Below are 16,512 nucleotides of genomic sequence, written 5' to 3' on the forward strand. Positions count from 1 at the left end.
GCACATGCTTATAATCCCAGTTTTTGGGAGGCTGAGGCAGGAGGATCGTTTGAGGCCAGGAGTTCAAGGCTGCAGTGAGCTACGATTATGCCACTGCACTCTAGTCTGGGTGACAGAGCGAGACCCCATCTCTTACAAAAAGGAAAAAAAAAGTAAGTTTGATGAGGAATAGGGCCATTTACAGAGCTTCAAAGTACCTCCCCACGAAATGCTTTTCAATTGGGAAAGGAATGAGCAGCTTCATGTTGGAGAAGCCCAGCAGACACCATCTCTTCCAAGTGATCAAAATGATCATCGTCAGTAATGGGGCACCTTCAAAGTGTGTGCCACCACCCAAGAGGTGTCACTGCTGTGATGCCAGTGCCTAGGGTCAGGGTAGGGAAGCGGGACGCAGCAGGGTAGCGGCTGAACTACACCCCCAGCCTAACCACTGCCCTGCTTTGCGTGTTGACCAAAATAATGCTGCAATTGCCATTTCTACAGATGGTCACTGAGGCCGGCAGTGCCAAGCGCTGGGACCAGGGTTCTCAGTGGGCAATTTCTTCCCTGGCTTCTTGCTCCTGGTGGGCAAGGCACGGCCAGCCCCGTCTGCCTCTGGAAAAGCCCTTCCTCAGTGGAACTGTCTCAGAGTGAACTCTCTCCCACCGCTCCCTCCAAAGCATGCATTTGGGCTTTTCCAGGGATCGTCATGTCTTCTCTTTTTATTTTTTCATTTTATTTTAATTTTTTGAGACAGTGTCTCACTCTGTTGCCTGGGCTACAGTGCAGTGGCATCATCCCAGCTCACTGCAACCTCAAACTCCTGGGCTCAAGCAATCCTCCAGCCTCAGCCTCCCGAGTGGCTGGACTACAGGTGTGTGCCACCACACCCAGCTAAGTTTTAAAATTTTTGCATAGATGGAGTCTCACTATGTTGCCCAGGCTGGTCTCAAACTCCTGGCCTCAAGCGATCCTCCCGCCTCAACCTCCCAAAGTGCTGTGATTGCAGGTGTGAGCCACCACCATGTCTTCACTTTTTAAGTGCAAGATAACGAACATTGTACCTTAGGAAGTAGCAGCTCCCAGCTGTCTCCTCTTACCTCAGACCCAGCACTGAAGGTGCCTCCTGACCACCTGCAGGCCCAGCAAACCCTCATGCCAGAGCTGTCGCCACCACGTCATTCCAGGAGAGAGCACTGTCCCAGAACTAAGAGGGTGCCGACCCTTACAGGCAGTGACAAGCAATCCTGGAAATACTCAATATTCCTGAGAAAAGCAAGAGCAATTGTCTGACTGACTTCAAAGAACTCAACACGCCCTCCCCAGCCCACCAGGACGACTGTTAGTCTTGGGAGGAGCCTAATCGTCTCTCAGCCTTTCGTGTTTAACAATCTCAAAACAAAACCCTGGCCGGGCGCGGTGGCTCACGCCTGTAATCCTAGCACTCTGGGAGGCCGAGGTGGGTGGATCGTTTGAGCTCAGGAGTTCGAGACCAGCCTGAGCAAGAGCGAGACCCCGTCTCTACTAAAAATAGAAAGAAATTATATGGACAACTAAAAATATATAGAAAAAATTAGCCGGCCATGGTGGCGCATGCCTGTAGTCCCAGCTACTCGGGAGGCTGAGGCAGGAGGATTGCTTGAGCCCAGGAGTTTGAGGTTGCTGTGAGCTAGGCTGACACCACAGCACTCTAGCCCGGGCAACAGAGTGACACTCTGTCTCAAAAAAAAATAAAAATAAAATCCTAATAATGATCATCTCACCATCCTTTTTTCTATAAAACATCTACCCTCAGGAATCTGAGTTTTTCTAAAAACCTCTTCCCACGCAGCAAGCAACGTGCTGCCAGTCAGCCTGAGAAGCTGCGTTACCGTCCTGGGGTCACTGCCCATGTGCACCAGCCACTCCAGGTTCCGCAGGGACAGGCTGCTGGGGCTTGAGGGGATCAGCTTTGATCACAGGCTGCCCACTACGCTGCCCTCAGAAGCGCTCCAGCTACTGCTACCTTCTTTCTCCCAGACGTGTCCCCCAGTTGCCAAAATTATACACTGGCTTTTCTAAACAAGGTGCCAAGGAAATACAAGTCTTCAGCAATTCTAAAAATGATGATTAAACAAAAAAGCCAGAGAGATGCTACCCACTAGCTATCCGCTACAGAGCGGGAGCTCGGGGAGATAAGAAAGCCCCCCAGCCATAGGTTAATAGTGACAATGATTCGGGCACTAAAAAATCTCCTCAGAAGCAGAAAAGAGCCTGACTGTGGATATTTACATTTTATTCTACTCACAGCCCTCAGAAATCAAAACCAGAACATGCCTGGTCTTGGCCTTCATACCTCAAGCAGTTGACACAGGAGTCAAAAGAGCACCTTCGGCACCTCCTGCAGGCAGGGCGGGGTCTGGCGGGGCAAGGCCTGGCCCAAAGGGCCTCATCCCTGAGGTGGCGCTCACCAGCTCACCAGCCAGGCCCCGCGGGGAACAGACTGACTCGGCCCCAGCGGCTGCTGCAGCCATCCCTGAGTAGGACTTGGGGAATAAGGAGACGCTCGCCACACGCCTGATCCAGGCCACCGAGTGTTCACCGACTCTCCACTGCGCTGGTCTGAGGCCAAGAGCAAAATCTGCTCCCCTACTGCCCAGCCCGGGGGAGGAAGTGCTCGTGCTGAGCAACCTGACCTTTAAGTCCGAACCGTCTCACAGAGGACCTGGCAGGACCACCAAGGATGCCAGCCCAGGGACACTTTCACTGTGGCGGGGCTGGTGCTGGCTGGGCACAGGAGAGCAAAAGAACAAGAATGAAATCACACCTCAACTGTCACCGTTTAATTATCACTTGAAATGATTCTTTGTCGATGTACATATATATACACACATGTTCACATATATAATATGTAAAACAATAGTTTTTGCGTCATTTACACACCCCAAAGATGTGCAAGATGTGAGAGACTGGCAACCCAGACACAAACTGCCAAGAAAGAACGCTTTAAAAGCAGAGGTCTCCTAACACACGCACATCCTCCTCTTACGTCTCCTGGCTCCGACAGGCGGGCGACGCGGCCGGTCCCTCCTGGTCTCTAATCCTCGAGCAGGAGCTCCAGCTCCTCCACGGGCAGGCGCACCCGGAGCTCCTTCTCGGTCATCAGATCCAGGATCTCCTGCATCTCCTCGGGGAAGTACTCCACGGCGTCCAGGTACAACACCTGGGCAGGGAGGAGGACCCACCTGGTCAGCCAGCCACTTCCCGTTAGCGGGGCAGAGCTCGGGAAAGCAGCAGGCTCCTGGCGAGCCTGCCCTCCCGGCACCCCCGCAGCCCGCACCCCCTCCACGCGGGCCTGCCCAGCCCAGGCAGCCCCTAGGCACGTGGGGGAAGGACACTGAACTCACAAAGGCCGAGAGCGAGTAAGCTCCGAGGCAGGCCTTCTTTCAGAGGTGGGGCAGAGTTGTTGACAGACACTGCAGTCCCCATCAACTTGATTCCTGGCCTGGGCTTTGCAAGCAGAGTTGGGACGTGGATCCCAACTCTTTCAGCATCTGGGCTGAACTCCGGGCAAATGCTGGGCAACCAGCTACCTGCAGCAACGCGGCCATGAAGCACCGGTTCCAGTGCAGGGAAAGGAAACCAATGTCCGTAAGGCTCTGACCCCACAGGGGACAAGGTCACTAGGATGTGCCCTGGGACAGGGTATTCGTATCCACAGAGCCGCGCGTGCCCGATGACACAGGGGTGGGCCAGGTAGACACTGGCTGGACTGAGGCCTGGCAGGAAGGGCCTTGGGAATCTGAGGATACCACGGTCTTTAAACTTACCTTTGCCCAAGGACAATTTTGAAGTGCTTTGTAGAATACACCTTTGCTTCTTTCTTTATTTCCTAAGGAAACCTGAGATGAGGGGAAGAAAAATACAGAAGTGGCTGACTAAGGAGGCTAAGGCTGTAAGAACACCCTGCACGAGGGCACACGGCTCCTCAGCTGCAGCCAGTCAGCCTGCAGGCAGGGCCCGGCACCCCGCGGTGCCCGATGGGTACCAGAGAACCCGCTGGGGTCGTTTCCCCTCCACAAATAGCCCCAGAGTGTCAACCCCTAGCACTCCTGACTCTTCAGTCTTGCGTCTCCTCCTGTGCTGGGAGCCATCGCGCCCTGGGGTTAGTAACAGTGCTTTGTAAGGGGACGCGTCAGTGAGATGCGGCTGATGACTTTACACAAACAGAGTTCTTCTATAGTATTTATCTCAGGAAAAAAACAGAGAAAAGATTTGCTTTAATACTTGCCATTTTCTGAAAACTATCTTTAGAGAAATGAGACAACCAGGACTGTGATCAACCATCTTAATAAAGGTCAAGTTCTGTCAGAAATCTCAGTCTTAGAGGGCAGAGTTTTTCTCTCCAGACATCAAACTCTCAGTCTCAACTCACAGCCACACAGTCTCTTTCCTGGCTCAGTGTGGAAGGAGACAGAGCCCCCATCAAGCCACTCCAGGAATCACAGCCCACCTGGGACAGCTCCAGGACACGCTGGCGTGTGCAGCGGAGTGGGCACAAGCAGAGCTCGTGCAGCTGAAGTCTGTCTCTGCTGTTCCACCCACCCACCTCCTTCAGACTTCCCATTCCTGCCTCAGCAGAGTGTTCTAGTAGACGTCGGCTCTTCCCACCACTCGGCCAGCAAGGGTTGTTGACGGACCTCCCAGAAATCCAAGCAATGGTATCCAGAGACTCCAACTTACTGCTCAGGAGCTCCGTCTACCAGGGATGGCCCCACTCCCTTTTTTTGTTTTTTTTTTTTAAGAGATGGGGTCTTGCTACATTGCCCAGGCTAGTCTTGAACTCCTGGGCTCAAGTGATCCTCCTGCCTCAGCCTCCTGAGTAGCTGGGGCTACAGGCATGTGCCCCGGGCCTGGCCCTGTTCAGTTGGTTAAGGCCAACCCCCAGTCACAGGGACCGTACCTTTGGGCTGTAAGCAGCACCTGTGGTAACCCTGCTTCAGGCAAAGCTCAGTCTCTCCCCAGCCTCGCCAGGTGCTACCCAGAGAGCCAGAGGACTCCTGTGTGTCCTCCCTGGGGTGAACCTCCAGTTCTAAGGCTGGGTCTCTTAATTTATAACCAAAGAGCCGATGTGAGCTGTCCCTCCCTCCCATGCCAACATACTTCAATGTCCTCTCCAAAATATTGACTAAACTTAAGACTTTTTTTCCTCTTTTTGAAGGAAGAGACAAAAATTGTATTACTGCACTTTCTCAACTACACACAACTAGTCCCAGAACTCGACACATCCAGGTGCCCTGGTGCCCAGCTGGCCTCCGAGGACAACGGTTCTCTGCGTTTCCTTTATCCAGCAGCCACCGGAGATGCCTTCCCTGGGTCAGGTCTGGGCTCGCCAGCAGGTGCAGCCTAAGTGGTGACTGTGTGTGGTTTCCCAGCCATGGTTTCATGTCAAGACCTGGCCTTGTACGTACCTTTGCCCTCTGACCAGAGCAGAGCCTCAAGGGAGAGACATTTCATGGGCATTACCTGGCTCTCCTACACCTCCTTCCTCACTGTCTCAATTTCCTCATCTTGACAACCAAGACTCCTTGTAAAATTCCTAAGTTAGGATTGAAACATAACCGGGGGCTACGCCCTCTGTTCTGGAGTTCCCATGGTATTGTATCTGTCACCCCACCGTGTTACGATTGGCTGTGTCTCCTCAGGCAGGCCAGGAGCATCTCAGGGCACTGAGTCTTTAAACAGAACCAAAGAAAACACAGCTAATGAGGGGGCAGAGCTGCTATTCCGGCCCCCGAGTAAGGCTGGGATTCCGCCAAGCACAGTCCAGAGGGAAGTGGAATGGAGACCTTGCCCAGAGGCCTGCCCTGCCCTTGCACGGAGCCCCAGGGACCAAGTCTCACACGCGCCAGCGGACTCAGCCAACAAGACACTCACGAACAGATGCCGTGAATCAGACCTGAGCTGGGCCATTAGTAATTCTCCCCTCCGTGGGAGGCGGGGCAAGTAGCAGTGGCAGTAAGCAGTGGCAGCTGTCCATCGGCCCACTTTGTCACTCACATACCCGGTGTCTGAGCTCTCCCTTTAGAGAAGGTAGCTGATGCTTAGTAATCACTTGTTTTGGCATTTGTGTACCTTCCTATCTGATGTGTGCCACCTCCACACGGGGGAGGTGACATCACTAAGAAAATGAGAAGGCCGATGGTCTTTAGTCTTTTGCAAAGTTTCATTCTCTTTTCTTACTTATCTCATCATAAATAAATCTGAGCAACTGTTAGCTTACAAAATTTTTTAAAGTAATTTGACAGAACTGATATCCAACCCTCCCAAAATAAAAAAAAAAAAAAAAAGATACATCTCTATAATTCTTCCTCTGCATATTTCTAAGAGGAGACTGACACTCTGAGAGGTTTATTCATTCATCCCTGGAAACGGGAACTGAAGAGGATTCTTTTCCCTCCCACCAGCTCTTGTAAATGACGGCCTTTCAATACATCCTAACTCTGCCAGCTGCCAACGATGGAAGAAGAAATTACGCAGGGTAAAAGAAAATCTAATGATTAACAATCCAGAAATGCCACTGCTCCCTTTTTACTTATTAAGAAGACTTCTTTCATAAGTCTCATGAAATCATCTAACTGGCTTATATTTCCCTTTTTACTGTGTAAGCAAATGACCAAATTAAAGGACTCTAAGAATCTTAAAAATAATTGCAATTTTAGCCAAAACAGAAAAAGAAGTCCAGCTAAAAGTGTTAAAGTGCATGCAGAAAAGGTCGTTTGAAAGTCTGTCCCAAAACTGAGGTTTTAACCTACTAAGTTCCAACCTTAATGGAAAATTTTAACTGCTGTTTGTTTGTCCAATTTCTCTCCCCACCCCATATTCTCTATGGCCAACAATAATTTTTAATTTCTTTAATCATTTTTGCAGGGGAAAAAAAGCAAATGAGCTAGCACACATGTAAGCACACACACATGAGTGTCCACACGCATGAGTGTCCACACATACGTGGGAAGGCACGAATGCACGACAGAGCAAACAGCCTCCTCTGCGAAGCCTCGTCCCCACGATAGCCCCATGGCCCCCTTCTCCTGCCCTCTCTCGGCACCTGCAGCCTACACCTTGCATTTTGGCCCTAATTTGGTTTTCTTCACTGTGTTTAACCAAGTGCTGGGAGCCCACCCAGATACTTCAGGAACTGCTAGGGCAAGTCACTGTGCATTTCCCTAATTAATTCTTAGTTCCAATACTACCTTTCCAAAAGCAGAGAATTCCCTAAGGGCCCAGATCTTTTTTTCCCCCAAATCTACAAACATTACTTAACCCATGGCAGACTGTCAGTAAAAATATTGTATGTTTGCATCTTACCCTGTCTCTACCTAGAAAAGACTGGGCCAGTTAAATTGGCAAATTTGCAAACTCTCCCTTTTTAAATGTAAAGGTCTTTCATCTGCTGAGAAAGAATAGCAGAATGTTTGTGCTGGAAATATCAGGGGGCATCTAATCAGCTCCTTAGCTAAGCAGACGAATGTCAGGAGTGGAGATTTGATTAAACCCAGTTCTCCCAACTCTGCTGCACCAAGCGGCATCTCCGATTAGTGCTGCCTACAGGCCATGGATGTACCATCAACACCAAAGCAGCATGTGCCCTTCTGAAGGTTTTCCTTTCAAACGAGGAAGTCAAACCATAAAATCTGAACTTCCAGGTCCGAAGAATAAATGTTGGGGAAATGCACAAACTTTTGCTCTCCAGATGTGTCCATTTTTTTCCCGGATGTGCCAATGAGTGGCTGTCCTGAGATAACGTGTCCTACCCAGCCCCTCAGACCTCCAGCACACAGCCCCTTTCAGAGGTCAGGGAATCACGCCCTGATGAATTCCAGAATCAAAGACAGGAGTTACGGGTGGGCCCAACCCTCCCCTAACCCCTCACTTACTCTCTCTGTATCTCTTTACAGCCCAGCTTTATCATTGTCAAATGAAAACATTCAAACACTTTGATCAAGTTTTAAAAGTTTATCCTATGGAAATAGAGAGATACACAAGATTTATGAATAAGGAAGGTCACTCCTGGCTTCTGAAAGGCACAATATTCATTGGAGGTCACTTGGATATGACTGAGTAGCCTTGAACTGAAACAAGCAAGGGGCTTAGAAGACTGTTTAAAAAAAAAAAAAAAAAAAAAAAAACCATGCAACTTGGCAATAGATGTTTACAGTAAATGAGGCCCATTCCCACCAGGCCTTTAACCCAAGCTTGGGCCAATTCACAGACCACGAAGCCAAGAACCACCTTCCAGAGGAGACAGGTGTGTTCAGGGTGCTATGGCCGCAGACAAGAACCACCTTCAGTCTGCACATTCATATTCCCAAAATTAGTGTCCCCCACCTTCCATCACTGAGATAGCTTTAAATGAACACAAAGCTGCTTTGGAAATGCTGATGGTAAAAACCACGTTCCAGATTGAATCTTATCTTTTAATACCAAAACAGAATCAGGAAATTCTTATGAGCAAGATGGCAAAGAATATAGGTCTCTTTCAAAGGAAAGCTCAGACCATTTTCCAAGTTGTTGATTTAACAAAGTTAACTCAGAGAAACCCACATTAAATTCTACTGCACCAAACAGCCCAGTAATTACTCTTCAATTTCATTCTACCAAATATCCTGAGGAATTTGCAACTTGCAACCCCTTCCCAAGTCCTGAGAGCCCTCGTATTATTCATCAGAATCTCCGTAAGGATTAACCAACGCCAAGAAGGCAAGGGAGAAATAAGGTCCTTCCAGCACTCTAGGCAGTGGCCACTGGACACCTCTAAGGAAGAACTAAAGCTCTGCATGAAAACAAAAACTCTACATATTTTCTTACCAGAAAGTTCAAATACATCCTCCACAGTAAGGGGCACTGGCTGCCACTGTCGCTCCGCATTGCATTTTCAAACAGCGCTTTGATCCGATGTGCTAAGCCGGTCTCAGGAATCGTGGTGTGGACTTCTCTACCGTCTACCCTGCAAGGTAAAGGTAACTCTGAGAAAAGTTCTCTCATCCTATGTCACAGGAAGAAAAGAAGCTTTAGGGATGACAAACGTCGGCAATGACTAGAGCAGAGAGTGGCAGGGGAGTGCTGTCCCTCAGCTGTGTACGTGCTGGATGATGTGGCTTCTCTAAGGCCACAAGAAGGCAGAGGCCAGGGTTCTGTGGTGTCTACACTATACTGAGTCTGTCTAGAAATCACACACAAATTCCTTGCTTCTGCTTTCTAAAGATACCTACACTGTAACCAGCAGAATGCAAATTCTACTTTGTGGGAAGGAAGACCTTTCAATTTAAAGTACGGAAAGGCAGGCTCACATGGAGCGAATAAAATCCCAATGGAAGAAATAAAGAACAAATGAAATACTATCCAAAAGGAATTTTGCCTAATTTATAAGGTCAGAGTGAAGCAACAGCAAAGATTCTGGGAGGAAGCTAATATGTTTCCCCAATTACCATTTAACCTTTAGATAGAAAATGCTGTATCAAAGATGGTTTGGGGGGGGTTGTTTTTTTGAGACAGTCTTGCTCTGTTGCTTTGGCTAGAGTGCAGTGGCATCATCACAGCTCACTGCAACCTCAAACTCCTGGGCTCCAGCGATCCTCCTGCTTCAGCCTCCTAAAGTGCTAGGATTACAGGCATGAGCCGCTGTGCCTGGCCCAAAGATGGTACTAAAAACATGACACTGTTATCACTAGCAATGCTGACAGAAGTTTCCAATTATTATGCACTGTCTTTGTGCCAAGCACTTACCTCACTGACCCTCAGAGCAACCCTATGAGGTAGGTTCTTTACTTCCATCTGGCCGAAGAGGGAGCTATCAGAGAGGTGAAGTGACTTGCCCAAGGTCACACAGCTAAGTGGTGGAAGAGCTGGCCCTGGAACCCAGAGCGGTGAACTCCACAGCCATTATGCTTTCATCACAGCTTCTCGGGTACCCTGACAGGCACCACACACGCACACCAGAAGCAACACTCACACTCCCCAAGAGCATGGCCTAGAAGACAGCCACCAAAGCCTCTAATGCAAGATGTTGCTCCTTTTAAATGTCTTGTTCGTTTTTCAACATGTTATCCTATAACACCTGGAGCACCCACAGCTGGCGTCCCAGGCATGGTGGTGTATTCACTCCTGAGACCCAGCAAGGCGGTGGGAACGCAGCCCTCATGCCATAAAGGTTTGTGGAAACACGGAACAAGACGGTCTGTGATTACCTCTGAACAGCCTCCACCAGTCTTTTCCTCATTTTCTCAGCTTCAATTGCAAACAACCAAGGCTCCAGGGGTTTGGCGGACCTGGTGATTGTATCAAAAAATCGTCTGGTCTTGCTGGCACTGTGGGACTTATTCTGAATCTGTACATAGGACCTCCAAAGAACCTGGTTGCCCGGATACAATGTTAAGGCCTCTGAGAGCGCCTCCCGCAGAGGAGCCAGAGGATACACGGTAACTTTCATGTGCAGTCGGAGCAGGCTCGTGTGCATCAGAGTGATGGCTTCAAGAACACTGGTCAAACCCTGAGAACTGGCACTGTCCAGGACAGAGCCTTCTGGGAAAACAGAGCTGTTCAGTTTTGCAAATACTTCCTTATATATCCGCATAGCGGCATCAATCCCTACAGTTAAATACTGGAAGAGCATAAAGCATCTGACCAAGCTAATCAGGTGGTTAAAGGAATCGGTGGGAGCTGGATCGGAGACAGAGCTTTCACCCAAACGGTCCTGCAGTGCATGCTCATAAGCCTTTCGAGCTTTCAAAATGTGAACAGCCAAGACCTGTCCGGGGTAGGGCCCATAGGGACCGCTCTCAGTCAGCCTGGTCAGTACATGAACAGCTCGGGCTGTGGTGGCCCCTCTCGAGTCTGGCGACAGCTCCACCTCCAGTTCGGCATAGAGCAGACTGAGCTCACAGAGTTCAGGGTCCTTCAGTTCTTTGCTTCCTGCCATGCTAAGCGCTGTGTCAAAAACTTTTCTGGCATCCTCTATGTTGCCAAGCAACCACTCCAGATGGGCATACTGCTTCCAGAGGCAAAAGTTGTTGCAGTTTTCTGGCTCCTTAAGGAGATTCTTGGCTAGTTTTTTGCAGTTCTTCCCTTGTGACTTTAATCTCTTCTTGTTTTTAGTGTGCAGCCACCAAATAACCTACAGGCAAAAAGAGAAGAGTGACTGCAGTGCTCTGTAATTTTAAAGCAATCCCTTTGTACTGCCAACTTTAGAAAGCCTTGACAGTACAAACGCATCTATACTTCCTTCCTTTATCATGTGTTTGGTAAATACCGAGGCTGTCCCAGCTGTAAAAGAGATGAGGATTTTACCAGGGCCACAACTGCCCCCAAATTAACACATCCAGGGTTCCAGCTGAAATTGCTGTAAACAAGGCTGATACGCTCCCAGTGTTCTTCTTCAAAGCGATGTGGCCAAAAAATGTTATCACACTGTTTTAATGCAACCTGGTATGTGTCATCTGTAGTTAAAGCTTCAGAACTTTGTGTTGAAAGACAATACTGTGCTCACTTTGGCAGCACATACATTAAAATTGAAACAATACAGAAAAGATTAGCATGCTTCCCAATACATTGAGAGAGAGAGAGAGAGAGAGAGAGAGAGAATACTAACTGGTGGCCAGCAGAGGGCAGAACAGCCAATCCAGACTAATTTCCAACAGATAGATGCAAAGAGCAGGGGAAGTAAGTAGCTTATTTTATCTATTTTAATAAGCCCCTAAATCCCCTAACCCTGCTTAAGCTTGTTCTTGACACTAACTGCTCATATAATGACAGGCATCTGGTAACAGAAGACTCAACACAATAAACAGCTGCAGAGTCGCTGAGGCAGCTGGACTTGCTCCTGCCTCCCCCCCTGTGGCAGCCCCTCAGAAGGACAACCACACACGAGGGCCTTCAGGGGCCACTGAGGGAGGAGGTGCTGTGGCACAGTTCCCAGAAGAGCACTCAGAGCCTTGCAACCCCATTTACAAAACTGACATGAAATGAAAAGTCCCCAAACACGGGGAGGAAGAGGCTGGAGTTACCTTTGCAATCTCGTATTGTAGCCAGGAGGAACAGAGCCGAGACTTTTCCTTGCCTGAAAACAAAGGCATCACGAGGTGGAAGACGTTGCGGATGAACTCCTCGCCCTCTCGATTGTGACCCCTAGTCCAGCGAGGACAGCCCAACCTGTCCATGCGGCCAACACAGCTGACCCCAGAAAATGGAGGATTGAAAAAAGTCAAGGGCTTTTCATCATAAAGTCCATTATCAAAGATGCTGTTCTCATCCATGGCCAGATGAAGGCAGGAGGCTGGAGGGATGAAGCCAGAAGGCACACCCAAGAACTGCAGAAAGGCCTCAATCAGCCGGAACTGAAGATCTTGGCTGGAAAGTCTGATCAAAGATTGTCCAATATCATCAAACAACACCTGTGACAAAGACAAAGTAAAGTGACCCATTTAATGAAACAAACAAAAGCCTTCACGATTTTTCACATTTTTATATGCATGTACTAATGATTCAACATTATTCAAATTAAAATAAATTCTAAACAGACAGGAGCTAAGTTTTCTTTTAGCAAAAAAGCCAGAGGCCTCACAGGCAACCCGGACAGCTGGTGAATAACCTTCAACAGCCCTGCGTGGCCACTAATATCTTCACACATGGAGAAAACCGGGGAGGAGGGGAGACATGAACAGGTTAAGCTAGAAGCTGGCAAAGTACCCTAATGGATTCATAGAGAATCTAAGACAGATGTTCATTTCTGAAACTACACCTACTTGCTTTTGTAGTTACTTTGATAAAATACAACTGTGAAAATTTTTTATTTTAAGATGGAAGATAAGAACTTTACTATTGTGGTTTCTTTGTACAAAATTGCTTCAGGAAATGAAAAATATGCTCAAAAATAGATAAACAGGAACAAGATAAGAAGGAAACCTCAAGAGCAATGGAGCATGTGAAGAGCAATTACAAGAGCCTAATACTAACTGTGCCAGTTCCTAGCTGCTTTCATGCACTAATTTAAAAATGCAAGGCCAAGGAGACTCCCCTTTGTCTCAAGGTGCAGCTTATGTGATTGGTCTTTGTGGCTCTCAGCAAAGCAGAAATCAAAACATAAGCACAATAAATCTAGACTACCTGGGACTCAACTAATCAAAACCAATCAATCAGAAAGCTGCTTCTTTATGTTTAAAAAAAAAAAAAAAAATCAGAAAGCTTTTCTTCCACAGGCTTTGATTACAGAAAAAGCTAAATGGCACGAAATTGCTCACAGCAGCAGTCTGCTTCAGAAATCAGCTTCCAGGGGACTGCCAGAATTCTGAGCCTTGAGAACCAACTTCCAAAGGGTGGCTGCAAACTCCATGAAATCTTCAACACCAAAGAAAAATCCTGTTCTTCTGTAAACATTCTGCTTCAGCAAGGCAGAGTCACCTCCCCAAGCATTCCAGTGAGCTGAGGTTCCCTGGATGTTGGCCCCTCCTTCCTGCCCAGAGAGATCACCTTGACCTCCACCTCTTTCCCCACTTCTCTGCGTCTGAATTCCATCCAGCCACCCCACCTGCCTGGCACTCTGGGGCCTTCCCTCCTGCGGATCCCTCTGCCCAGAGCAGATGCTCCAGCAACAAGTATTACTTCAATGTCCAAGAACATTAACTGAGTGCTCACCACAGCACAAGTGCTGTTCTAGGCACTGCTAACATAGCAGTGAACAAAAGAGGCAAAACTCCCTGCCTTCAAGGAACCTAACTTGTAGGGAGAGTTACAGAGCTCCCAGCAATAGAGTTGGTTATCTTGTGAAACCGGGTCAATTCCAGGTATCAAAACAGCATTTCTTCCTTCATTTTAGTTTAAAACCTCCAGAACTGATGGCCACTAAACACAGAGCAGCATGTACCAAATCATGTGACAGTAAATGAGATAACACAAGTGAAGTGCCTGGCACTCAATGAGTATTTAATAAATGTTAGTTCTCCCTCGCCAAGACCAGCTGTACGCCGAATGTCCCAGTATGGACTCTACAGTCAGTCCCTCTTGTCTTCCAGAGTCAAATCTATCTGCTACATCTTCGTGGATCCAAGAGTGAGGCAGAGAAAGTGGACACAAAGAATCTAGGACAATGATTCTCAGTTTTTTGTTTTTTTTTTAACTTGAGCCCACAGGGTTCCATGTGAGAAATTAACTGAATAACCAGAGGGCAATCTCCAGAGAGGTGACCACCAGAGCCTGCCCACCTACTAGGGGACAAGAACTATCTGGTCAAGGGCCTGCATGCTCCCCCAACACCAGCGACCAACGAAATTCTATCCTCAGCAGGAGGAAGTTTTCACAGACGTGAGCGAGAGCAGACTGCCATCTCCTAAGCCAGCCAAGACAGCCCCAGCAACCTCCTTTCAGACAACCAAGGCCCCGGAGAATGGAAAGGCAAAGGCCCCCTGGTCAGCTTCCCTCCTGGGGTGGAGGATACACATGCCTGTCTCTCGGGATCCTCACAGTCTTCCTCAGTTTGCTTCTTGGTCTTATCAGGGCGCCAGGGCCGCCAGTGCCTCTGGTCTCGGGAGCGCTCGACAGCAAGCCAGATCTGCCATCGGGGTAGAGTCTTATCTCTTATTTCCTGGTCGTCCTCTTCTGGTTCATCGTCATCCTCATCTAGATGACGACAAAACTCTTAGTTCATGTAATTAGCGAATAAAACCACCATCGCCACCCAAACCACCATCGCCACTCAGTCAGCCTGCCGTGCCAGGTACCACGGTGGGCACCTGGAGCACTAAGATGCGTAGGAGCCATGCAAGCCTTCCAGAGCACTCAGTGCATTTAGGGACTCTCCTAATTAGCCAGGTTCTCAGGAAAAACAGGCAGACAAGGTGAGGAAATCTGATGATTTTCAATGCTACCGCAACAATTAAAATGGAAATGACACATATTCTAAAACAGTACTACCCAACAGAACGCTCTGTGATGTTAATGCTCCACATCTCTGCTAATATGGTAGCCCAGGTGACTCACTGGGCACTTCAAATGTAGCCAGTAAATCAACTGAAATCTTTATTTTATTTAATTTTAATTAACTTTAAATAACCACATTTGGCTAGAGGCTACTGTATTGGACAGCAGTTTTAGAATGCTAAATGACATTTAATGACAGCATTGGTTTAGATTTTCTTAAGCCATCACAATTTTTAGCCAGGGGACTCATAATTAATGATGATCTATGCTCACTAGAACTTGCTTTAAAAAATCAATTCAGGATATCTAACAATTTTTTTCACTTTGTTTCCTAACTCCGAACACGCAGAATGGAAGAAGAAAAAAGCCCAAGTCATCTGTAAAGGTCGTTGTTAAAAAATAAACAAATAGGGCCGGGCGCGGTGGCTCACGCCTGTAATCCTAGCACTCTGGGAGGCCGAGGCGGGTGGATCGCTCAAGGTCAGGAGTTCGAGACCAGCCTGAGCAAGAGCGAGACCCCGTCTCTACTAAAAATAGAAAGACATTATATGGACAACTAAAAATCTATATAGAAAAAATTAGCCGGGCATGGTGGCGCATGCCTGTAGTCCCAGCTACTCGGGAGGCTGAGGCAGTAGGATCGCTTAAGCCGAGGAGTCTGAGGTTGCTGTGAGCTAAGCTGACGCCACGGCACTCACTCTAGCCTGGGCAACAAAGTGAGACTCTGTCTCAACAAAAAAAAAAAAATAAAAAATAAATAAAAAAAAAATAAATAAACAAATAGAGTATATAAAATAGTACAGCTACACAGGAAAACAGTTTGACAGTTTCTTATAAAACTAAACATGCACATACCACAACTGCACTCTTGGGCATTGATCCCAGAAAAATGAAAACCTACGTTTACAAAAAAAACCTATACACTAATGCTCACAGCAGTTTTATTCATAATAGCCCCAAACCAGAAAGAACCCAAATGTCCTATAGTAGGTGAATAAACAATCTGCTGTACGTCTACACAAAAGACTACTACTCAGTAATAAAAATGAACTATTGATACATGCAACAATTTGTATGTATCTTAGGAGAATTACGCTAAGTGAAAGAAAGCCAATCTTAAAAAGTTACAAAGGGCCGGGCACGGTGGCCCACACCTGTAATCCTAGCACTCTGGGAGGCCGAGGCGGGAGGATCGCTCGAGGTCAGGAGTTCGAGACCAGCCTGAGCAAGAGCAAGACCCCGTCTCTACTAAAAATAGAAAGAAATTATCTGGCCAACTAAAATACACATATATAGAAAAAAATTAGTCGGGCATGGTGGTGCATGCCTGTAGTCCCAGCTACTCGGGAGACTGAGGCAGTAGGATTGCTTAAGCCCAGGAGTTTGAGGTTGCTGTGAGCTAGGCTGATGCCACGGCACTCACTCCAGCCTGGGCAACAAAGCAAGACTCTGTCTCAACAACAACAACAAAAAAAGTTACAAAGAAAACAAGTGCTGAAGCATGTATTTCCTATAGCAAAAAAAAAAAAAAAAAAGCGTTGCCAAGGATATAGAGAAATTGGAACCCTTGTGTAATGCTGGTGG

The 16,512-nt window shown here is 47.8% G+C and overlaps 1 protein-coding gene across 2 annotated transcripts in view; it reads right to left on the minus strand.

The window, feature by feature from the left end:
- Positions 1–2,802: 2,802 nt before the first annotated feature.
- Positions 2,803–16,512, minus strand: part of NRDE2 (NRDE-2, necessary for RNA interference, domain containing) — a 45,147-nt gene continuing 31,437 nt past the window's right edge. The window contains exons 9-14 of one of the 2 annotated variants that reach the window (XM_069465216.1): positions 14,453–14,628; positions 12,021–12,407; positions 10,206–11,131; positions 8,827–8,965; positions 3,789–3,860; positions 2,803–3,181 (exon numbers count right to left, since the gene is read on the minus strand). In XM_069465216.1, coding sequence (XP_069321317.1) covers positions 3,056–3,181; positions 3,789–3,860; positions 8,827–8,965; positions 10,206–11,131; positions 12,021–12,407; positions 14,453–14,628 — 1,826 coding nt within the window. In that variant the 3' untranslated portion in view covers positions 2,803–3,055. Of the gene's footprint in view, positions 3,182–3,437; positions 3,552–3,788; positions 3,861–8,826; positions 8,966–10,205; positions 11,132–12,020; positions 12,408–14,452; positions 14,629–16,512 lie in introns of those variants that run through there. The other variant, XM_069465217.1, reaches the window with a different exon arrangement.

The sequence above is a fragment of the Eulemur rufifrons genome, chromosome 2, assembly GCF_041146395.1.
Source record: "Eulemur rufifrons isolate Redbay chromosome 2, OSU_ERuf_1, whole genome shotgun sequence".
NCBI lineage: Eukaryota > Metazoa > Chordata > Mammalia > Primates > Lemuridae > Eulemur > Eulemur rufifrons.